The sequence below is a fragment of the Vanellus vanellus genome (assembly GCF_965231255.1).
Source record: "Vanellus vanellus genome assembly, chromosome: 10".
NCBI classification, from domain to species: Eukaryota; Metazoa; Chordata; class Aves; order Charadriiformes; family Charadriidae; genus Vanellus; species Vanellus vanellus.
The window spans coordinates 6674560-6699645 of NC_138915.1; the positions used below are offsets into that span (position 1 = coordinate 6674560).

General features: G+C 37.4%; 1 protein-coding gene across 1 annotated transcript in view; it reads right to left on the reverse strand.

Annotated features, from left to right (window-relative positions):
- Window positions 1–231: 231 nt before the first annotated feature.
- STAG2 (STAG2 cohesin complex component) overlaps window positions 232–25086 on the reverse strand; it is an 82505-nt gene continuing 57650 nt past the window's right edge. Inside the window, exons 17-34 of the mRNA XM_082488482.1 lie at window positions 24986–25078; window positions 24707–24796; window positions 23443–23646; window positions 22104–22174; window positions 21599–21686; window positions 21414–21494; window positions 18143–18235; window positions 15358–15532; window positions 14834–14973; window positions 13643–13744; window positions 11360–11508; window positions 10892–11020; window positions 10339–10544; window positions 9725–9914; window positions 9526–9639; window positions 5817–5943; window positions 5403–5480; window positions 232–2585 (exon numbers count right to left, since the gene is read on the reverse strand). Of these exons, the coding sequence (XP_082344608.1) occupies window positions 2562–2585; window positions 5403–5480; window positions 5817–5943; window positions 9526–9639; window positions 9725–9914; window positions 10339–10544; window positions 10892–11020; window positions 11360–11508; window positions 13643–13744; window positions 14834–14973; window positions 15358–15532; window positions 18143–18235; window positions 21414–21494; window positions 21599–21686; window positions 22104–22174; window positions 23443–23646; window positions 24707–24796; window positions 24986–25078 (2154 nt within the window). The 3' untranslated portion in view covers window positions 232–2561. The remainder of the gene's footprint in view (window positions 2586–5402; window positions 5481–5816; window positions 5944–9525; window positions 9640–9724; window positions 9915–10338; window positions 10545–10891; window positions 11021–11359; window positions 11509–13642; window positions 13745–14833; window positions 14974–15357; window positions 15533–18142; window positions 18236–21413; window positions 21495–21598; window positions 21687–22103; window positions 22175–23442; window positions 23647–24706; window positions 24797–24985; window positions 25079–25086) is intronic.

Below are 25086 nucleotides of genomic sequence, written 5' to 3' on the forward strand. Positions count from 1 at the left end.
AGTTGAGGAGAGGGGAGTGGGAGGGGAAGAGCTGTTTAGGGTTTTCCCCTCAATTCCTTGCTGTCTCGCCAATTAAGCTTCGGCTGTTGATCGGGTGTACGTTATGTATGGAAAGCCGCATGCTTTTAGTGGTCTTTCAATTAGACTATACACAATATGGCCAACGTCTGCATCAAAAGCATTCCGAATAACGTCAGGGAAGAGTTAATAGGAAAAAGAAAGCAACAGAAAGGCTACTGATACACCTTTAAAAAACATAACACAAAAATAATTAACCATTGATTTCTTGGCATGTAAAAGTTCTATACAAATTTTAAAAATTTTATTTGCAGGTACTAACCTCTTGAAAAACTCACTCTGTATTTACACTAATTCTTTTAACAAGTTTCTCTCAAATTAAAGCATATTTAAAACAATCATGATTGCATTAACTTTTCTACTTTAAATTATTACCCAATTAGTGCTTTATTCACATTTTAAAAACTTGTACAATTTATTACAAATATAAAACAGTGCAGTTTTTCATACATTATCCCAACTCTGAGACAAACACTTAAAAGACATGGAAAAAGATTTTGATTTCTATAAACATAACATTTGCATTACTCATACCCCTTTCTTCACTGTCCTCCCCTAACCCCCGATTTAAAAAGATCAAACATACAACATACTGTAGGTTTATTTTTATTCAAAAAGTTACTGTCTCAAGACATAAATACAAATCAGAAAACAGTACAATTAGGACAATAGAATGTGGAGGACAACAGGTTAAGGTAAATATATAAAACATTTTTAGCTGGTTGAAAACAAAGCTGTAAGAACTGCTTTCACAAAGAAACACTCCTTCAAGAGTAAGAAAAATCAACTTAAGTTTAAAATCATATATACAGTCCTCTCAGCAGTTCTATTAAATGCAGTGGTGTGAAAAACAATATAGGCAGTACTTTTAGACATGAGAGTATTTATTTATGTAAAATGAGTTAGGCAGATCTAGCTCGAGTTTGTTGTTACCCCATGACTTAGTAAAATAATTATATTTTATCATGACCCTTTAGATAATCTATGGTTTTTGGCTACCACAGCCGAATGTTTAATTTCTGAGTCTAAAAACAGGAAGCCTTTTCGTCTTCACCCATTTGGGGAGATTCTTGTATTGCAAGCATATTAAGGCATGGAATGATTAAAATAATATACCTCAAGAACTGAGAGACAACTGACAAAAAATATACATATGTAATATAAGTTAATATTTCCTTTAAAATGATGTCTAGCTGCCTAAGCCTTGCAAAATGAGTCGATGTCAAAATGGCAGAGATCCAACTTTCTGTTTTAGACCAAATTTAATTTATTTGTGAATGGACACAAAATGAACTTTAAAGCTTAGCTTTCAAAGAATATTATGGGTTGTTTATGAATTTCTATTATCCAATCTAATTTACATACAGAGGAAATGTACTGTAACCTGTTAGAAGTATCTTTAACCTGAAGACTGCTTGCAAAGACAGATAGATAAAACAATATAAAATACAAATTTAAAAATCATTTTTAAAGCATGAATTCTCATGCTCTTCTATTTTTAAACATTGTTAAACTTTCAATATATTTCTGAAACCTCATAATTTTAAGTTGGAATTTAAAAGTAAGAAAAAACTAAACAAACTGCGCAATTATAAAATCAGCACCAATTTATATATATATATAATTTTATTTAAAATTTAGATCCCTATTCCCACACTCTAATAAGCTGTATAATTTTTGTTTAGAATTTTTCTGCAAACATACTACAATAAGCTTCTTTTATTTGGAGACAAAATACAGTGGCACTACTGGAAGGAATTTCACAACATTACATTTTTCTTAAAGGACAAGCAAACTTTCAGGGTTGGTAATGGGCAAGCATGACTGAGATCTGTTACCTCCGGGTAGTTCATAGTTTATGGACCTTTCTGAGAAGGCTAGCATGAAGCTTTTGGAATAAACGTGTGTTTTAGATTAAAAAGCTGTTAAAATTCTGCTTTATGTATTTTTTTTCCCCATGATTAATTGATACAAACCTTCTGTTGCTGAAGTTTGCATTTAATTTAAAATACTGACACTCTTCTGGTTCTATGACTGTACGAAAACCAATCCACCTATTATTTTAGTCCATGGATGTAAACAGCAATCCAGCAGAGCTCATGATTATTTAGTATAGCCAGCAAATGTATAGAGAGGGGCTCAAATCTGTACCAAACACCTCTCAGACTGTTAGATTAAAACTCAGAGGGAATACTTCTTATGATCCGGAAATAAACTGATAGCACATAAATAAAATATTGATTCTTTTTTTTTTCCCAACAAAAAGTGTAGCTTATCCTCAAATTGTTTACTTGTCCTTTACGTTTCCTTTTTTTCAGGCAAACAAAACTGCCCCTTCAATGCACTTGATCTTGAGAGCATGTCATTCTCCTTAGAGAAAAATCTGTTCAGAATTTCACTGTATCTACCACAATTTTGTATTGAAAAACTTCCTCTTCCACTTAGAAAATGACTTCACCACTGATTTATTTGCTGCTCTGGTATTAAAACATTGACACCCCAAGAACCTAAAAAAAAAGTTAGAAATGGTGTCAATTCGTAGTCTACTACACATTTAAGAAAAACAAAGCAATTAGTATATGATTTAAGATTAAGACACTTCAAGATACGTTAAGGCATTACAAGTTTATTTTTCTTCCAAACCAGATTCACCACACTTCTGACTTATGTAATAATATGAAAAGGGCACCTCATTCATTAGAAAATATTTTTCCCACACTGGAAATTAACTAGATCCAGTAGGAACATGATAAAGACTGTGCTTTAATTACTTTAGGTAATAATTGCAAAATTAACTCTCAGTTAGTTTCCTAACTTAGACTTCTTTGACAACAGCATTCTATAGGCCTTAACTTGAAATCAAGCATGTAGTTTCCAGCAACTAAGCCTGGGACAAAACACCCTATACACAGGCTGCTGCTGTTCATTAAAACGTGTCATCTCGCAGCAGCTAGCCAGGACACAAACTAGTATTTCCTACTAAACGTATCAACTCTGTCAGAAAGACAGTGAAAAAAAAAAATCTAACAATAATCAGGTACAATCAAAATACCCTCCTTCAGGAGACCGTGTGATTAAGTGAAGAAAAAGCTTTTCTGAAAAAAGGAGTCAGTTTCCCTTTCCCGTGTGGGAGCAAGCTGTAGAGTTTGCTACGCCAATGGAAGTAGGTATCATCACTGATACGCAAAAAAAAAAAAAAAAAACCACCAGAATATCCAGATCTTGTGACATTCCCAGATTTGATAGGACTTTACAAAATCAGAAAGAGCCACAAGACTAAATTTTCCTGAACCTTAACACTGCTGTTCACGTTTACCTGTTTACAAACCAATTTTTACTGTTCTTGGTATTAAATTCACATTAGATGCTTCACACAATATGGCACACTGAGACAGAACCGCCTCTGGTGCCACTGGACATATTTACCGCTGGTCATATCAAAATATGAGAAGACAGACTAAAATTCTAACCATAAACCATGTGCATCTGAATAAATTAAGCAGCTTTATTATGTCTAGGTCTATTAAAACCAAGTGCACCAACCCCAAGAATAAAGGACCTCTGAAAGAAACTACATGAATAAAGCAAATTAACTTTATTCAGAGAAGGTTTTTTGCATGTGGGAAATTGAGGTTTTTACATTTAAAATACCGACTGATAAAATTCAGCGCTGGTTGAATACGGATTCACGCTGCCTCCTGCGCTATCAGCAGCGCTCTCCCCACGCAGGCAGTCACAGCCGCGTAGGCGGGGGCCGACTGTGTTCCGCCACGCAGCGGCTTCTGCAGCCCCGCCTGCGGGCCCAGCGCTCCCCCGCTGCCTCCCGCCCGGCACAAGGCTTCCCTAGACGGCACCCCCTGGACCGCACCAACTCCTCTCGGCTCCCTCCTGGCAGGGGAAGAGAACCCAGCGGGGCAGGGCCGCTGCCGGGCTGCCTCGGGAGGGGCTCCCCAAGCCGGGCCGCTGTCGCCGCCTGCCATCGTGTGGCGGCGCTCCCACACTGCGGCCGGGGCGCAGCCGGAGAACGGCGGGCTGGCGGGGGATGATGGATGAGAAACAAATGGAAAGCAAGCTAGCTAACGGTGAGCCCATTAAAACGGATTAGTTTTAGAAACAGAAAGGCGGAAAGGTTGCCGAAATCAAATGAAATGCACCTGTAGAGGGCCACATTTTCAGCGCTGGCAGAATAAAAAATGGCTGGGATTTCACAGATGACTCAATTAAAAATCAAGAAGGGGAGGGGAAGAACTGGTTTAAAACAGAACGTCAGAAACCAGGCGATGTACTTTCTTGGTGTGACTTCAAGAACAGAACACGCAACAGCTAGATGCACAGCCTAATCTGATTCATTAATACTAAAGCAAAGGCCTACTGGTACAAAATATATGTATTTGCATTTAAAACAGTGTTTAAGACTTTGTTCTCCCATAACAAGAACAGGTTTACGCTGCAACAATACTGTAAAAAAAAAAAAAAAAACAAAACATAACCATCTTCCAAATTCCACCAAGCTGTCCAAGGTTCCCAGGAAGCCTTGTTGTACTGTCCTCTGCTGGCTTGCTGCAGCTTGTTATTTCCAGTGTAATTTTGTACCAGCTACACAAGATCAAAAATGGCTGCGTACATTACAAGTGGTTCAAGACAGAAGGGATCCCTCACGCAGATTTTTAAAAGAGAATAGAGACTGCAGATTTATCAAGCCGGAAAAAAGAGCAACTGCAAGCAGAAACTACAGACTTCGGATGTTTTGGACCTAAAACTTTACATGGAAAGAAAAAATACCTCTCATCTCTATAAACCGATATTTGTATTATCTCTATTTTCTCCATTATCTTACTTATGCACAAAACTAAATATGCCAATTTAAAAAAAAAAATGCAAAGCATCCAATGCTGACAATTGGTAATGACATCAGAGTCACTCAACTAAGCTCATCACAACAGGAAACTTGCCTTTAATATTGTGTACGCACAAATTAGATATCTATTTTTTTTTCTTAAGCTCTTTGCTACCAACCTCTGCAAGGGTCTTTTCCATACCAGATGTGTTTTCTGCTCAGATTCAAAGGCTTTTGATTTTTACATAGCTACATATAAAGTATTAAGAACAAAAATACTATCGAATTGCAAAGAACGTTGACTACCTTGGAATTTATGCAGCTGGATTACAGTATAAAATATTTCACTGACTGTACCGGTCTGCCAAAATGAGCTTATAAAGACAACCTAAAGATTGCATTCTTTCCATTTAAAATTTGAAGTAAGAGAGTACTGGAACCTTAAGACTGATTTTACACTAGTTTTCCTCTATGTAAGTTAACCTACCGATTCATCCATGATTGAAGCGGGGTCAAAGAAATCTGGTTTTAGTTCCGTTCTTTCTCTCCTGTTCTTTGATGGTGGCTTTAGAAAGCAAGCAAATAAACATGTTAACTGCAATTTCAGAAAAAAAAACCACAGTTTTTAAACTGTAATAAATGAAGCTGAACTCTTTAAGAGTAAAAATTGTCAGGGATAAACATTCATATCTCACATTATTATTACAGGAAGTGTTCTTGCTTTTTGTACAGCCATTTGAACAGATGGCACTCATATACCAACAGCCACACGGCCATTTAAGAATGCAGAGATCAACAACAATTTTCTGTTTCACCAAGAGGGAAATTTGATACAAATATCCTACTTTAAAAGCAGAAATACAAATCCAAAATCCACTAAAAAGACAAGTAAATTTCTTACTAGGTCTATGTCCATGGTGTCAAAATCCATGCCTTCATTGAGATCTTCAATCCGCCCTTCTGATGACATCATCACATCTTCAACAATTGGTTCTTCATCATCTTCCATTAGACTTGTGCCACGTCGGCTGAAAGAAAAAGAAAAAGCATATTGTTTAGCACTAAATTAAGTTATTTTATGGGAGTATTTAAAAAGCTAACGTTCAGTAAGGAACTGCCAACAAATGGTAATTCCATTAGATAGAAAAAAAATTAAGTAATTAACTAAATGCATAACTACAGTTAAAACAAGCTGGTATTTAACCAGCTAGAAGATGCTAAAAGAGTGAGGGAGAACAACTAACGAAGATCAACTTATGGAAGGAACTGTGTAGTACATCTTTAAATGGGTATTCTGAGAGGCTGCAGGGATTGATAAGCAGATCAAAATCACACCCAATTCAAAGATTTCCATGCAAGTATTTATGCTCAAGTGAGAAAGAACTTTTGCCACCTAAAGAAAAATTGTTCCTGCCTTATGACAAGGCAAGGAAGAGCGTCTTTGAACTAAAGTGGATGCATAAATCCATTTTCAGACATTCCCACAGTCCTTCACCTTCTTTCCTTGCAACTTTGGCATGCAACATCAGACCTTACGAGAAAAGTAAGGAGTCATTCTACTTATACTAATTGGTGTCACTATACTAAAAAAGAAAAACAAAACACTGAAACTATGTTACATGAAGTACTGGTATTAAAGAATTAAAAACACGTAGGGTAAAGATGTAAAGCTCTTCAATATGTATGCCCGTGGTTTTAGTTTATAACTTGTACTTTTCTTCTGTAGAACCACACAGTCTTCATTAAAGCAGAGAAGTTCTAAAACTAGTCTTCCCCTCCTCAGCTAAACTAGCTCTGGAACATAATGTCATTAGCGTGCAAGTCTAAATGCACACGTGATGAATCACAATGAAGTAAACGACACTCCAGTAGAATGTATGACCTCTGAAGGACAACATTAATTTAAGAAACATTAGACTGTTCATCTTTGTTCACAATATGAAGGATTTCACAATGTTTTTGTGTGTTTGGGTTGGGAAGTTCTACAAAAACTGGTACTACAGGATTCCTCTCAATTTTGGTGTCAGTTTAGGTCAGGCAAAATCTGTATCAATCACAGAAATGCAGAAGGCAGCAGTTTCTCTAAAAGGAATACTTTTTAAAAAAAAAAAAAAAAAAGCAGCTGAACTCTACCAACTCAGAAGTCAAAGGAGAAAGAAATAGTGAAATTAAACTGAGCAAAAACTTTCTGTTTCACACACTGAAAACCTATTTTAACATTCTATTTCTAAAAATGATTCTGCAGTTAGGAATATATGAAGATGTCTCACATGTTCCATTGATTATATATATCTGCCACAGATAGCATTCAGTTATTACAAAGGTCACTACTATTTAATTTTTCTGGCATTTTAATTCAACTGAAGCTCAAGGGCAGCCTTGGTTGCAGTGACCATGAAATAGTGGAGTTCAAGCTCCTCAGGGCAGCAAGGAGGGGGCACAGCAAGCTCACTGCCCTGGACTTCAGGAGAACAGACTTTGGCCTCTTCAGGGACCTGCTTGGCAGAGTACCATGGGATAAAGCCCTGGAAGGAAGAGGGACCCAAGAAAGCTGGTTAATATTCAAGGATCATTTTCTCCAAGCTCAGGAGCAATGTATCCTAACAAAGACAAAATCAGGCAAAACCGCCAGGAGGCCTGCATGGATGAACAAGGAACTCCTGGACGAACTCAAAACAGAAAAAGAAAGCCTACAGAGGGTAGAAGCAGAGATAGGTAGCCTGGGAGGAATACAGAGAAATTGAGCAGCCAGGGATCAACAAGGTATCGCCCACTGCAGGTGGTCAGGTTTGAGACCAGCTGAAGAACAAGAAAGTGCATAAATCCATGGGACCTGATGGTATACATTCGTGGGTCCTGAGGGAACTGGCAGATGAAGTTGCTGAGCCATTATCCATCGTATTTGAGAAGTCGCGGCAGTCTGGAGAAGCTCCTGCTGACTGGAAAAAGGGAAACATAACCCGATTTTTAAAAAGGGAAAAAAGGAAGACCTGGGGAACTACAGGCCAGTCAGTCTCACCTCTGTGCCTGACAAGATCATGGAGTAGATCCTCCTGGAAACTCTGCTAAAGCACATGGAAAATAAGGAGGTGGTCAGTGACAGCCAGCATGGTTTCACTAAGGCAAATCATGCCTGACAGATTTGGTGGCCTATGACAGCATTACAGCATTGATGGATAAGGGAAGAGCAACTGACATCATCTACTTGGACTTGTGCACAGCATTTGACACTGTCCTGCAGTACATTCTTGTCTTTAAATTGGACAGACTTGGATTTGATGGATGGACCACTCGGTAGATGAGGAATTGACTGGATGATCACATTTAAGAAGTTGCAGTCAATGAACTTCATGTCCATGGGGAGAACAGTGACGAGTGCTGTTCCTCAGAGGTCGGAACAGGGACCGGTGCTGTTTAATGTCTTTGTTGGTGACAAGGAGAGTGGGATTGAGTGCATGCTCAGCAAGTTTGCCAAGGACACCAAGCTCTGTGGAGCAGTCAACATGCTGGAGGGAAGAGATGCCATCCACAGGGACACAGACAGGCTTGAGAGGTGGGCCTGCGCAAACCTCATGAAGGTCAACAAGACCAAGTGCAATGTCCTGCACATGCGTCAGAGCAATCCCAAGCACAAGTACAGGCTGGGTGGAGAATGGATTGAGAGCGGACCTGACCTGAGTAGGAGGACTTGGGGATGTTGGCTGACGAGAAGCTCAACATGAGCCAACAATGTGCAATTGCAGCCCAGAAGCCCAACTGCATCCTGCAGCAAAAGAAGCGTGGCCAGTAGGTCAAAGGAGGTGATTCTGCCCCTCTACTCTGCTCTCGTGAGACCCCACCTGGAGTACTGTGTCCAGTTCTGGGGCGCCCAACATGAGAAGGACATGGACCTGTTGGAGTGGGTCCAGAGGAGAGCCATGAAGATGATCAGAGGTCTGAAGCACCTCTCCTATGAAGACAGGCTGAGAGAGTTGGGGTTGATCAGCCTGGAGAAGAGAAGGCTCTGGGCAGATCTTATAACCCATTCCAGTACCTAAAGGGGCCTACAGGAAAGATAGGGAGGGACTCTCTATCAGGGATTGTAGTGATAGGATGAGAGGTAATAGTTTTAAACTGAAAGATGGTAGATTTCCATTAGATATTGTGAAGAAATTCTTTACTGTGAGGGTGGTGAGGCACTGGCACAGGTTGCCCAGCGAAGTTGCAGATGCTCCATCCCTGCAGGTGTTCAAAGCCAGGTTCGATAAGGCTTTGAGTAACCTGGTCTAGTGGGAAGTTTCTCTGCCCATGGCAGGGGGTTGGAACTAGATGATCTTCAAGGTCCCTTCCAACCCAACCCATTCTATAGAATCATAGAATGATTCGTATGATGCGAATGATCATATTCTATGATTCTACAATTCAAAAATAAGAAATCAAACAGATCTCTTCTGCTAAGTGCATCACCATGCACTTTCACCACTGCTTTTCTAGGGCAACTTAAAGTTTTAAGACACAGAAAAACACTACTCAGGAACTAGAACATGTATTCCACTTAAAAGATACACGAGTAACACTGTATTTAATAAACCCTCCCCCAACCAGGGAAGGAACATTTCGCTCTCACTCACATAGCGTGTTGCAAGTTGGTTCTCAGCTTGACGTAGTTCATCGCTGCCCTCTCCTGTTGTTGTCGCGCGGCTTCTTCCTGTTGCCTTTGAGCCAACATCCACGTTACTTGCGTGCTTAAAAAGACCATTATTCTATTTTAAACATGAACTGGTTTTGTGTATGAACACTAACACAAAGCAGACCTACTCATCTACGTACTTGTAATCGAGTGGAGCTTGGTGGTGTTCAGGCTGCATAGGATAGACACCCATATAATTTTCTTCAGGTCGCAATCTCTTGGGCTCCCTCATTATCGTGGAAGTAAGCTGAGGTGTCTGCATCATGACTGGTGTGTGCATTGTCTGCTCCCTGTTCAGCCACATACTGTCACTACTGCTGCTTTCTTCAGCTGGAAGGAAACATAGAACATGACTAAATTTTTTCAAACTAGTCTAAAATTGAATGTTTCAACATGACTTAAACGCAAGTACTTTCTGCTTACTGAGAATCAATTTCTTTATTTTTTTGCCACAAAGTCCTACATGTGCCCCAAAAGGCCAGGATTTATAACCACTGGCTAGATTATTTAAAATACTTTGATATTCTGTGACTTAACGCAGCGCAGTGCCTTTATTTCCTTCGGTGAATCAGTGCTATTCAGACTCTTCAAATGAATATTTTCCCACTAAGACATACACGCGCACAGAAGTTATCCTGTTTTAAAAAAAACACATTAAAGCATACAAATTCACCCAAGCTAACAAACAGAGACTAACACATGTAGTTTCTAAGAATATCTACTCTAGCATATTTTAAGACGTGAAAAGTTCTACCTTCAGGTACTTTCCGTTTCCCTGTTGCTGGCTTCGTCTTCTTATTTCTTACTGTAGATCCTCGACTACTAATTCCACTAATCACTGACATAGTATCATCATCCCCACCAGCTAATAAAGAGTTTCTGTAGGACATGAGAGGAAGCCACACATCTTCTCTTCGTAGAGACATCTGAAAGGTCATAAACTTCTCCAAGTAAACATACCTTTAAATGGAAAAAATAATTAAAAAGATGCGAAATATCTGTAACAAGATGTTAGCATGTCAAGATAAGTAACTACTGAAATTAAAAGTTCCTCATCTAGTTAACAAAAAGGCCTGACAACAGCAAATACAGAATAGGATTTCTGTTCATCCACCATAAAATGAGAACAACAAGAATAAATAAAATTTACCCTTTGTGATTATACTTGAATCATTATTGTAAAATTATCTTGATGTGCCAAAGATTCCACTTTAGGTGAACACAATACACATAAAGACGTATTTATTCAGATGCATGTCTTTTATGGTTGTCATTACAAATATGAAGAATATTAAGAAAATACTTACACTGTTCTTTTGTCTTGTCTGAGAAGTTTGGAGGAGAACTCACTCAGAATATCAAGAAATGCCAAATTTAATGGTGGGTGGCTCTCACCTTGTGGATTAGGCTCTTTAAAAGCAAATTCTATGCCATCCCTAAGAGAAAAAGTAAAAATCAAGTCACATAAAGCACAAACTGAAGAAAAAGTTCTAAGCAATGGGAGCTATCAAAACAGAACGCTTTTTCACGGTAGCATCAGCACAGCTATCATTTACTGGCTTACACAGTGATGCTGAAGAACACCAAAATTATTTAACATTTCGTTTAATTCAGGGACTAAACTGCAATCATCTCCCAATTTACACATGGGCTGTATCGTCTCCAGTGCCGATGCATTTTGTATTAACAAACTAATTTTGAAAGACTAAAAAGATATTTGCACGTTAGTCAAGAAGTGTTTACAAAAAGGCAAATAATAAAAAGCACACAATTACTTGTGTAACATAGCAATAGCTTCTCTTGTTTTCAACTGATCCAGTCCAAACGTTAAAGCAAAACGTCGAGCAAGTTCCTTTATGCCACTGAATGTTGGTGACGATCGGTCAAAATTATAACCATTTTCTTGAATCATTTCATTGAAAAGCTGTATGGAACAAAAAGGGAGATTTTCATTTATTGAAAGATTATGTCAAATTTTAGACCAATCAACACAGAGCTAAGTTTCACTAAGTGTTTTACAGTTTTTGTTCTTTAAGTTCTTAAATTGACAACCCCAAAAGACAAACATGGAAGTTTAGGAGTCTACTCTTGAAGAGTCTGCACTTCAGAGTTAATCTTTGAAATGCACACTGTCCAAGCACGCATCAGACTAAATATGTTGAATGACAAATTTTGGCACTTTCTTAAATGAGGTGTTCTGGAGTCCAGAATACTAAAAATTAGTAGATTCCCTGATACGTACACTAATTGAGAAGAAATAGATGGGGTAAATCCTCACCCAGTCTTTACTATTTCAATTTGTCAAACTACTCCTCATTCATTTTTTTCTATCTTTTCAAAATATAAGTATAATGAAGAAATTCTAAAATGGGAACATGCCTTCAGGGAAGTTGCCAAAGACACCAGAAACTTTGCCACTGAGGATCAGACTTCTAACTATTCAGCGCTGGCAACACCGACCATGCTCAACTTCACAACCTCTTCTTACTTTCATCAATTCTTTTTTCATCCTACTGAATTTGACTGTAATTATCTTCAACAGTCAATTTTTCTATTATTTTCTAAGTTTTGTCTAACAAGCTCACCCTTCATTCTCTCATATAACACAGAATAAACCAAAACCAGACTCACTAGGGCTATGAACACTGTCTTTTCATTTATAGGTAAGTTTTGGCCCATAGTTGCATACTTTCCTTTTATGTTGGTGTAGCTCACCGCAACTTGGTTACTCCCTTTATCCACTACCGCTTCCAGTATTTCTTCTCTGGTTAGCTTCTTTTTTAAGAAGTTTTCCTGGAGAAAATGCTACTTACATGTTTAACTGTACATGTGGGGTTTCTTTGTTTGTTTTTATAATACTTGGATCCCCTCATGTTACTGTTCTTATTGCCATATTAGGATTGTGTAACTGCCTCCCTATTACCTGCGTAACTGCACTTACTACACTCACTTCCTCTGTCTGCCCTTTAAAATATAAGGGGCTGGGTATTCATGAGACAGAAAAGACTAATAAGGATAGCATTAACCCAGTGTCACAAAAATTTGTGAACTCTGGTTGAAAGTCAGCAAAAACCTTAGGAGTAATTTAGTCGCACAGTTTATGTTGCAGTTCCACCAGCTACTTCATGCTGCTATCAAAAGGAAAGGCCTCATCCCCCCTTGTATTGGCAATATCCGTACAGAACGAAGCCACTAAACTGGTTTATAAGGACTTTTTCTGGTTATTTCTCAACCAGGATCAGTATCTAGATCTATATCCACTATGTGGCTCTATGACCTCTAGTCAAAAGAACAGGTGTGAGGAGAGAGAGAGAGGACAAACTGAGGGACATTTTTCCTTTCAACAACAGCAGAGATCTACGTTGGATTACAGTGGTTTGCAGAGATATGGCTTTATTGTTCTGATCCTGTAAATAAGATTCATGCAGATGGTTCATGTGAGCAGATGAATCCGACTCTGACCTCGACTGAATTCATCAGGTCTCCACACAAACAAGCTCATTTACTGAAGAGAGCATTAAATCATGTTTTAATTTCAAAGATGGGTGAAGCCCCTACCAAACATTAAGAAATACTGAATTACTAAAACTTCCCATTACTTCTCAGAATAGTTTAGAAAAAAAAAAAAACCAAGCCACACAACACAACAACAAAGCCACAGAAAACAAATAAAAACCCAGCAACAACAACAAAACCCAAAGCAAAACAAACAAAAAACCCCACAAACAAAAACACAAACCCCCACCATACAGGCAGGAAGTGTTTTTTATCTGCTCATAAGTAAACTAGCAGTTTCACAACACGTTTCTGAATATGTGACTAAAACAAAACTATTATGTTAGAGCTAAGAAGGTATCAGAGCTACATTCATTTCGTACTGATCTGAAGACGACTGGCAGTTTTTCGAACAGTCGCAGAAAATATGTTTCAATTTAGACCTATTTATCTCTACCTTCCGTAAGTATTTCTTCATTAATACCTCACACTAGCTATTAAACAACAGGACATGATCTACAGTATGGAATTTCATGCATAAAAACATTGTATATTATTCTTACCTGCTGCAAGCTAAGAATAAGAGTTTTAGCACACTGGATTTTGTCTATCTGTCTTGTTTTACTCATCGTTTCTTTAATAATATCACCATAGTCATTGTAATACTAGGAAAAATAAAAAAAAGTTAGCTTTCAATTTTTACAACTCCTGGATTCTTCAGAAAACATAATCTAGGATTTGCTATTTAAAGAAAAAATTTGAACACTTTTGAAAGGAAAAAACATAACACATTCATGATTACATCGTCAATATGACACCCTTAAACACCCCCAAAATGATAAAAAAAAAAAAAACTCAAATCAGAAAGAGTCCAGTACTCTTCATTCTTGTCATTAGTATTACTTTAGAGGCACAATGACCTATTTAACTTCAAGGCCATGACACATTTCTTAATAACACGTGTTCACCCCTTCAGGGTACAAGATTAGAATCTAATCTTTTTAGTAACTTCTATAAGTCTGGTGGGGAGCTTTCTATTTTCTCTGCTGAAAGGAAGCATTTACAGATAGCGTCATAGACATAATTCTTCCAATGAAGAGAGCTGCCTGTTCAGTTCTTTAACTACTTGAGGTTCAATAAAGACCCAATTAGTTATTCAGAGATTCAAAATAACACGTACAGCACTCAGACAAAAGCAGGCTGCCCAAATTTAAAATTTTAAGGTAACCACCAAGTAGCAAAGCTTTATCACGTTCACAAAATGTGAAATCACATAAAGAACACATTGCAGGGGGGTGACACGTGTGCAGGTAGTGGGTAGAAATCACAAAACATATTTTCCTCTTCTACAAAATTTAAGCTGAAATTATTTGATGAGACTAGACATCGTGGAGTTGATCTTTGTGAAAAGATTCTCAAAAGGCCTGCTAAACTAGTAACTGAATTAAAAATATACCATTGATCAGGATAAGGAAATAAATCTATTAAAGGCAATGTAAAAATCATTATCAAGTTTTCTTCCTCCCTCCCCACTATCCACACACTGGAACTGTGAAACTACTCAGTCATTTTTTTCCCTTCTTATGGAAAAAGAATTTTTAAAGGCCTACAAACTACCAACTCTGGAGTTTTGAATTCTTCACATTGTGTATCAGTTATCTTGCAAGGTAAAAAATAAATGATAACTACAAAATACACTACTACTGTATCATAGTAGTTTTATGAAGCATCGCAACACTAGGCTTCAGATTTACCTTCATGTATTGCTTGAAAATGTCTGCAGCTGTATTCATTTCCACCACAGTATATACAATGAGTTTACAGAAAGCTGCAAGTAGATTTCTTCTTTTGTGCAATGCTTCAATTTTGCTAGCTTCGTCATCCTGCTGTCCATCTAGAAAGAGTTCAGAACATGAAAACTGTCCCATTTAAATACTTCATATTTAAGCATTATATATATAAAGTGATGTGGGCTAACGGTCAGGATTCAGAAAAACAAATCTCAATTCTGACAGCAGTGCACTTCATTGCACACTGACAAGTCTCTTTTCTTGGTACAGAGACATATATATTTGTGCCTATTAAACCAAACCTTTACCATGATTATCCTACATGTCTTCAAAACATAAAATGCTTTCATTGGCTGCTAACATTTAAAACATAAACCTACCTCTGTACCCATGCACACCTCAATGCCAGGGGAAAAAAAAAAACAAACACACACACAAAAAAAGCATTAGTTAGAATAATGTAAAGGAGACATAAGTTTTGTACAAACCTGCACTATTATTATCATCATCCTGATCAATGAAGACATGGTCTAAAATAAAACTGAGTAGTTCAGATTGCAATGAAGAATCAGGAGTGTAAACAAGTGGTTCCAACATGTCACGTCCTCCTGTCATAATCTGATGACTGAAGATCATCAACACATCACACAGAATTGTGAAAGCCTATTAAAAAGAAACCTTAGTAAATACTTGCTTGGAAACTGGATTTTGTTTAGAATAACGTACTTGGAGCCCAATGGTGTACATAGGCCACTTACATCCTAAACAACTACACAGGCCAAGCAGAAGTTAAAACGTACATAGTTTCTTACAGGAGGTTGCTGTACGAAGACTGGGTCTCCAGATCAAGATACTGCACAGGTGAAGCCAATTGAATACCAAAACATTGTGCGATTAAAACATGAGGAGCCTGAGACTCCCAAATTCTGCCTGACAGAGACAACATTAGGTCACTAGAGAATTTTGTACACACAAACCATAGTGTCAGTCTTTTTCTCTCTCTCTCTCTTTTTTTTTTTTTTTTTTTTTTTTTTAAGTGTTTAAATCACATTTCTAAAACATCTAACAGCTGAAGTCCTTCAACCCCTTTAAGTCTTAAAATATGTTTTGCTTCCAAAAAAGCAAACACCTCTTCATTTTGCTGGCTAACTCATGCATCTGACATCAGATTTAAATGTCTGTACTCCACCTCCCTGGAAAGTTCAAAAGTATCAGTACCTAGACTGACATTCTTCAAACTAACAGACCAAGGCAACACACTGCTTAGTGCTGCACCTCATCTCTTTGACTAATGTACTAACTCCAAATACTTCCATTTTAATGAACAGACCCGTTCTCTAACTCCTCAAAACAAATATTATTAACCTCCTGGTCACAAAAATACATATGCTCCTCTGAGGCCCTGTGCCCTTTCATGAGATTAGAGAAGGAAAGCAGAACCATGGCTCTTGTACCCCATGTGACTGAGACAGGTCAAGTTTCTAGAGCATTCTACCTGAGTCTGCGAGTTATCTAGCCCTTTAAAGAGACCTATTCAGCGCTTCAGTAACTTTTGTTACTCGCACTTTCACACCCTACACCCTGTGATTTTGACACTAGATAGCTCTCCGACATAGAATGTGCCTATTCAGTTTCAGGAACGTTCTTGTTACAGCAAGAGTTTCAAAAGCTGCAGTTGTGCGACTCAGTGGACCAGATTTTCAACTTCAAGATCAACCAGGCAGTTATTATCTTTAGCAGTATAAAGGCTCCTAGCCTTCTATTTGTTTAATTAAAAAGTATACCCAGAAGACAGTTTGGTTTTTCCCCCATAGAGAGATACTTTGTTGTTGGGTTGTTTGGTTGGGGTTTTTTTTTGGTTTGTGGTTTCTTTTTTTTTTTTTTCATTTTAGCATTCTAAAGGTTGCTAAAGGCATTTACTTTGAATTAATCCTGCTATCAACAAACTATGCTCTTCACTGGAACCCAAAAACTCCTGTGATAGTCCTTGCTAGAGAACTATTGGACCACAGCCACCACAGTTCAACCTTTTCCTTTGACCCTGTTACCCTCAGGACTCCAGACAAGTATTTCCCAAGATGATGTCTCAATTCTTTTTGAAACAGAAGGAAAAAAAAAAATAAAACAAAAAAAAAAAAAAAAAAAAAACAAGCTCCCAAACCTTCGTGCCTGCATTTTTCTTAAAAAAAGAGACAGGACTTTTGTCCATGCAAGTAGTGCCTGACACTTCAGGCAGGAGACTAAATACCTACACATTTTATGTCTGAAATACCCAAGAACTTAGTTCCAGCTAAAACTCTCCCACACAAAGGGCAACGCTTTGAGGGACGGACTATAAAACTGGTAAAATGAAAATTGTTCACGTCTTTTCCGAGCATTACATCACTGTTGAGGCTTCCAAGCATTTGCTAGAATGGTCTCCAAATATCTCTGAACAATACCGTTAACAACTGACCAGTGTGAGTGTACCTAAGTGTGACCACAAAAAAGAAATACCACTTCCCAACAACAAAAATCCCCCAGGTTACAGTGCATACATGTACATGTATAAACACACACACTCATGTGAAGTACGCACTCTTTTTCTCCTGATTCAGAGATCCCCAAAATCCTGGGACTCTGAAGAACTGAGGAATATATTCTGTATGCAGCATCATGGGGAAGGGGAACAGACAGAGGTTTCCCAGGTATGTCCTCACAGGTTTACAGCAAGAGGAAAGAGGTTACACAGTTCTTCAGTGGATGGGCACATATATACCATAGTACAAATGTGTGAACATAAAAGCATTCAAAGACAGAACTAATAAAATAACTTCTCTCTTTTAAATAGCTGTCCCTAGTTCTTCCAGCTCCGAGTCTATGAACCCACAATCGGCTCCACTGGAGGCATGTGTCAGGACTACATGGTAAGCAAGAGCTTTGCAACGGAACTCTCCCACCTAACTTACAAACCAGAAGGCTTCTACAGCGTGCTTGCGCAGTCATTGTTTAAAGAAAGAAACAAAAACCCCCTTTGAATAGAAGTTTACGCTGCCTAAAATCACTAGAAACAATCAAGTTTAAATTGATTCTGAAACCCTACCTAAATTACCTAAGGGAGAGCAAGCACAGAAGTACAGTATGTATTCACACTCAAAGGGCATTCGGCATGAACATCCAAGACACACCACATTCCCAACGTAAGTGCTAAAAGTATTAGCAAGAGGAATTATTTTTCAACTGCTTTAAAAGTATAATATTAGAAGACTAAAAGGATAAACAACAGTCACTAACCTGTTCCTTAACAGCAGTGTTTACATTGGTCAGGTAGTGTTGACATATTTGACAGAACACTCTCATCTGCTTCTTTAGACGTAGAAGATCCTCCTTGAAAGAGAAGGATTTCATGTAAGTTTTGCTTTGTCAATTTTCTAGTCACTTTTACTGTATGCAATTTCAGAGCTATCAACCACAGACCTTGTATGTAGTTGTAACATTCAAGTCCACAGCCTTATTTAAAATCACTATACAAATAAAACTATCAAGCAGCAATTTCCTCAATTTTGTCATCCTGTGTACCACAAAAAGACATGGAAGTTGGGATGAAAATAGTGAAGTTCTCTTAAAAGAACAGTAACCACAAAAAAAACAACCCAAAACCAAACCTAAAAAACCTCCACCCACACTGCTGCTCCACCCCCAAAAAAAAACAACCCAGAGGATAAAGCATTTTGTCTTTAAAGTAGCTGTATTTTCAACCTAGAGAACAGATTTCAGGTAGCTGTTCATAACTAAAACAGACAAGGCTACATGGTTTTATTTTATTTTTTTTTAACTCACTGCTTGGGCATAAAGTAAAACGTCAGGTGAGAGTTGGGGCTTTCTTCCCCTCTTCCCTTGACAAAAAAAAAAATGTAGCTTTGTAAGCATTGCAATGACTTCCAGAAGAGTAGATTATTGAGCAAATAAATTGGTAGAAATACCATCAACATTGCGCAACATAGTTGGTGTTACTCAACCACGTGAAGATTCTAGTGCACACACAACTGGGGAAGTCCCATTACAAAAGGCCAACTGCGTAACCAGCAGCGGCCCAGACAAAGAAGAAATACCCCTGAGATAAGTTTAAAGACTATCCATACAATCTAAGCCCAAACAAGACTTTCCCTTCGAGAAAGCAGGTAACACACCGGTACCACGTGTCATTCAATCTCAACCAGAAACATAACTGCTTCCTGACTATGAGTTTAAGTATAAGATTATTTTAGAACACCTTCACTACATAAAATACTCCCATGTGTATTTCTCTCAATATCACTATAGTAATCTGGACGGTAAATGTTGAGAGAAAAGGTTTTCTTTCCTTCATACAGAATTATTCATTTAAATTTCAATAAAAAATTTGAATTATTTGTATATAGTCTTTTATTTTAGTAGCCTATATTATGAAGCTAATTCATACACTTAGTCAACCTGTTCAGAAACAACACACAGTTAGCAGTTAATTTTGTCACAGAACAAAAACCAAAGCAAAACCAAAGAACAACAACAACAACAACAAATGATCTTTAGGCACAGTACATTTCTGTCACTGCTGGTTCTGTGCTTCCACTTCTTTGCTATTATGTTCCATTGGCATTGAACAGAAATCAATGGAACTTCTGTACGTACCCGGTATATTTGGCAGCAGTCAAGCAGTTAAATATAATAAAATAGTTGTGGTTCAGAAGCTAAACCTATGAAAGCTGTAATTTACTAAGCTTTATTACACAGGAGCAGAAAATAGTCACAATAAAGGACCGCTTTTCAAGTAAGTTCCTTTCATTCCTGCTGAAAGTATTACAAATCACATTTTACTGCAAAATAGTGAAGTTAATCTTAATTTCTACCCTAACTTTTTAGTATTTAGCTCAGCTTCTGCCATCAGGTTTGTGATAAAGCTTTAATCACTAAAAAAACTCAGACTGTTGTTTACCCTTTAAAGAATAAGCTAACAAAGCCTCCAAATCCTTCACTCACATAAGTGGTTCTCAACAATCTATGTATCCACTTCATATCTGCTATGTTTGGTTTTGGAAATGTTAAAAGCTGTTAAAACCTACATGGTAAAATAGCTAGCCAGGCAGTGTTGAAGAAGTTCACATTTATTTAACACACCTTCAGATTCCAATTACTGAATCAGTAAGGCTGCAATTATTCATTTGACTAATGAAGTCTTAACATGATAAGAAAACAGAAAAAAATAAACACCATGATCTCACAAATGTGTTCTCTGTTACAAAAATCATTAGTACAAGTTACATAGTATGCTTCTCCACTCCTGTATCTACCTCAACTCATACTATCACAGCCTAAAATAAAGAAAAAATAGAAAAACCCTTATACATCCTCATGTAAAAATAAGTATACTGTCATCTGGGATTATCAATTATAAATTAAAAATTTATTAATTTTAATTATTAATGTCATGAATCCCCTTTGTTTTCTCCCTAGTAAGTTATGACAGATGCCTACAACTTTTTTCTTAAATTAGTTATAAATATGACCATCAAAATCTTTAAAAAAAAAACTGAAGAATTTACTTATTTCATCTCTGACATAAATAAAGGACGTGTTATCAGTATCTCCAATAATAAAGTGCAAGTCCAGCATAAATTTCCAGTGAAAGAGCACAAAACGTACCCTTCTTAGAGGACTGCAGAAGGCCAAAGTATGTTTGATTATAACTTTTATTTTCAGTTAAAGAAGTCATCAAAATGTTTCAGCACTTATGAACTCCATACTAAACTGTCTGGCCTTTCAAAAAAACATCTTTCATTAGGCAGTTCGCAGAGCAAGCCACCTAATCACGGTCTTCAAGCAACGCTGTCCAATGGATACAAGAAACCTTAATCCTTCCTCCAAGGTTTTTCAAGAAGTGAAATTAGAAAGATGACATTTGTCAGAGCTTTGCCCTTCAAGACTACTATACATAGAACCAGCACAGGCCCTCTTATTATTCCCTGAGAAAGTCTGAAATTTAACTTAAGCTTTTCATGTCTTTATTTAACAGCACATTTAAAAGACTGATGAAGAGTGAAGTATGATTGCAACATACTGAGCAATACTACAACAGTGCACAAATTCTTGTATTTCAGTGACTTGTCACTGATACTTCCCAGTTTGCAAACAAATTCAAATCCACTACGTTAGAGTGGTAAGACTGACTATACTGTGTTTTATAATTGGTATTCTACCCCTCCTTAGCATTGCCACTGTGCCAGGCTAATAGATAATGCATTTATTTACTACCATTACTTTAAAATTCTGTCAAATTAAACATAATATTGACATTTAAAGAGTAAAACCGTAACAATTCAGAGAAATACTAGGTTTAAAAATCAAGCATTCCACTACTAAAATTATGAATTCTGAAGAACTTATTAGAAATGAAGATTTAGGCAGTATCTCTATAAAATAATAAAAAAAACTCTTAGTCTTAATTAATTCCATCACAGTTCCCACTTGATGACACTGCAGGTATGTACAAATGTTTATTTACTAATACAACTGGAACAAGACATACCTTTGTGGAACTGCTTTCAGTAATTTTTGCTAGCTGCCAAAGGATTACATAATGAGTACACTGCAGTGCATGAATAACAATCTGAAATCAAAAGGGAAAAAAAACGTTAGATGACAATGGCCAATAAAAGACAGCAGCAAAAGCTATTTATTGTTGTACCTAAAGAATACATTTTAACTACAGACCTGCTCTGGCATGTCTCCATTTTCAATGCCAGTTTTCAACAACTTGTAGTTGCAGCCAAACAAGTCCCATCTTGATAGGTCATGAGCACTGGAAGCATTAGAAATGAAGCAAAGATGTAATTTAGCTAACACCACTTCTGCAATCTGTTAATAACTACTAAAAGCTTAACTGGTCTAAAAAACTTAAAATAAAAAAAATAAAAAAAAACCACAAACAATAAACACAAATACCCCCCAAACCCCAACAAGAAACACCACCACCAACAAAAAAGAAATACCAAAGCAAAAAAAAAAGAAAAACCCAAACAAACACAAACCCCAGAAGATTTCAGTTTTGTATGTTTCTTCGTATATTCAGAGTGGGTCATGTTCTGCACAACTCTCAATCATTCACAGGAAACAAAAAAACCTCCAAGTTACATTAAAAAGGTAAGAGAGAGAGCAAATTAAAAACAAAAAAAACCCACCCACAAACCCTGACAGCTGTCTACAGAAGCCTACTTACTTGTGAAAAGCAGTGATTCTCTTCAGTGTTGACAAGACTTGATATGCATCGTCTTCATCAGGTTCCTCCCCCTATTTAATAACATTATAGTAAGAAATCCCAAGCAATGTATGCTAAGCAAACTAGGGAACTTGAGAAGATAAAAAAAAAACCCACAACCCAAACCAAAACACTACCACCAAACCCCAGAACATGCTCCCAAACCCAACCCACAACAACCCCCCACCAAAAACAAACAAACATAAAAAAGCACAAGAACTGCATCTAAATTATTTATCAATGACATTTGTTTTTAGAGGAGTTACAGAGTTTGAGACAGTAGGTACCAGTTCCTGTTTAGAAAGAGTCAGCAGCACAAAGAGGAATAGAGGAGTGGGGTGGGGAGCAGGGAGAAGGAAAAAAAGGAAAAAAGTCCAGGATAGCAGAATACAATGTATTATGTAGGTGCTTCAATTTTCTCTGAAGAATCCAGCAGAGGCCACTGTCAGACAATAGATAATAGACTAGATGGCCCACAGGTCAGTACCTCAGTCTTACCTTAATCACAGAAAAAAGTCTTTGAGAGAGGTAAGGGAAGCCTTTTGTTCTAATATTCCTGCAAGTTCTAACAAACTTGCCTTTGGAGAAAGAAAAGGAGCGAAAAGGGTCCCAAAAGTATCTATTTAAGTACATAGGAAAAACTGGGGTCACCGAAACTCCTCCTCAGTGTATCAGAGATACTGCAAGTCTGATGCATTTTACTGTTCTGTAGTTGCACAACCTTATCAAGGCACTATGGATTTCGACACTTCTACCAGGGGAATTGCCATTTCCCTTCAAGCCAACTCTCTGACATTTCTTTACCTCTCATTCTTTCTTTTTCTTACAAAGCCGGAAATACACGGATTACTAGGCACATTTCTTACATAGTCCACATACGTCTAGGGTGAGATCCTAGTTCAGGCCAATAAGCAATAGGAACAGGAGCAAAGCTTGATAAAGTAAGTCTGTGTCTGAGAAGTGTGGAGAATGAGGTAGTCAAGAAGACACCTCCCATGCTCCTTATCACAGACAGAGGAGGAGGAGAAAGAAGTTTATCTGAAACTTATCTCAAATTCCCAACAGCCACTTGTTAAAAGGAGATTCAAATTAAAGACTCACTGTCCTAATACAGAAAAACAGTCTGAGTTCACACGATCACACAACAATGATACTGTTGTACTATTGTGATTGACTTAACAGTTTCGAAAGTCAAGAGGGAAGTTTCCATCCCTAACTTACTGACTTGCACAGGAAGGCAGAAAAACGCACTGGAAGTATTTACAGGGACAGGAAAAGTTGATCTTGCACATTAAAATACCTCTTGCAGGAAGTCTTCGAGGAGTCGATTAAACTTGTCTGCCAATTCATCTATTAACTGACTTCTTGCAATGTCAACCCTGTTAAAGATTGTGAATTCTTCATTACAGAGAGCGTGGTATGTTTTTGAACAGGCTTCCAACACATCTATGTCTGTGTGCTTCTCCACAATATCCCGGATTTGTCGCAGTAAGGCATCCAAATGCTGCAAGAAAATGAGGCATGGGAAAAATATGTATTCATGGACATACAAATATACATACACATACATATTTTTATCTTTTAAAATTCCTTAAGGTTTATTAAAGTCAATTGATTACTTTTGTAACTGTGACAGAACACAAAACACTTCTAGAAAAGCCGGTGAAGCTTCTGAGTAAATTAAAAACCTATTTAGCAAAAATTAAGTAGAAGCTTGTCAAAGGGTAAAGATTGAATGCGTTTTAAAAAGTCATTAAAAATTTGCAATTGTCGGCATGGTTTTATCTAACACTTGAACTTGCAATGACAACTGAACAACACAGAAGCAGTTATCTCCCACTCACACAAATATTTACACGTGGTCTTAAAAGCTGTATAATTGAAGATTTAGTTTCATAGTACTCAAGTTCCAGCACTGAAACCAACTTCAGTTGTTCTTATTTACCTCCCCTCAACCCGAGTTGCTCACTGCTGCTCCATGCTATACTGTCAACTAAACGTTTTATTAATTTTTTTGACCCTAATGCTTTCCAGCTACTTGCTTCACAATACAGCAAAACAGTGCATCTGAGAAGGAGAAAACAGAGATGAGAAGAGCTTACACTAACTTCATCAACGTAGCACATAAAATGAGAGCAGTAACTCCATAACTTGTGTCTAGTAGTTGTCTCCTTTTTTGTGCAACGAAGATGGTAGTTTATGAGTTTCAGTGATCAGTAGAATAAAACTTATCAAGCCATTTCCACAAGCTTTTTACAATCTGTAAGGCAGCACAGCATACCTCAAACGTGACCATAACCCAGCAATAAGTGCTCTTGCATGAAGTTAATTTAGCTGGCAAGATTCTCTGTTAAAACTCGCCAGATAGGCCTTAGAAAACTCAAACTTTCAGTATCTCTAAGAACAACAGCACTGGAATCCAATTCTCATTCTCAAAAAGGGTTACAATAAATAAAATCTCACACCAAAAAACACACCTACAATGGTAACTGAAACTCCAGTGACTTAAGTCTCAAATCTGGGTTTTCTCCTTTTGCATTAAGTGTTATTGAATGTTACCTTACCTTTTCTAATCGCCCCGTTGTATAAATTTCCAAATCAAAGTACTGTGGCAACTGCAATAAGTTGGTGACTTTTTCTGCATCTACAGAATACTGTAAAATTCACAAGGAAAAAAGTTTAAATGAAAAAGTCTTGAACAACACCACAGTTATAGGACAATCAAATATTAATAGAGAGTAATAACAAAAAAGACTTGTGCAAGCTATACAGTTAATTACGAGAATCTACAGTTGTTAACATTTCAACAACAGTTCATCAGCAAGAACTGGAATTAAACCTACCTTTGCTAGCAACTGAGGAAGTGCCACCGCAAAAAGTTCAGTAATTTTTGTCCTGTCATCCAACTGGGTTTTCTTTTCCTTTGCTGTCAGCACCTAAAATA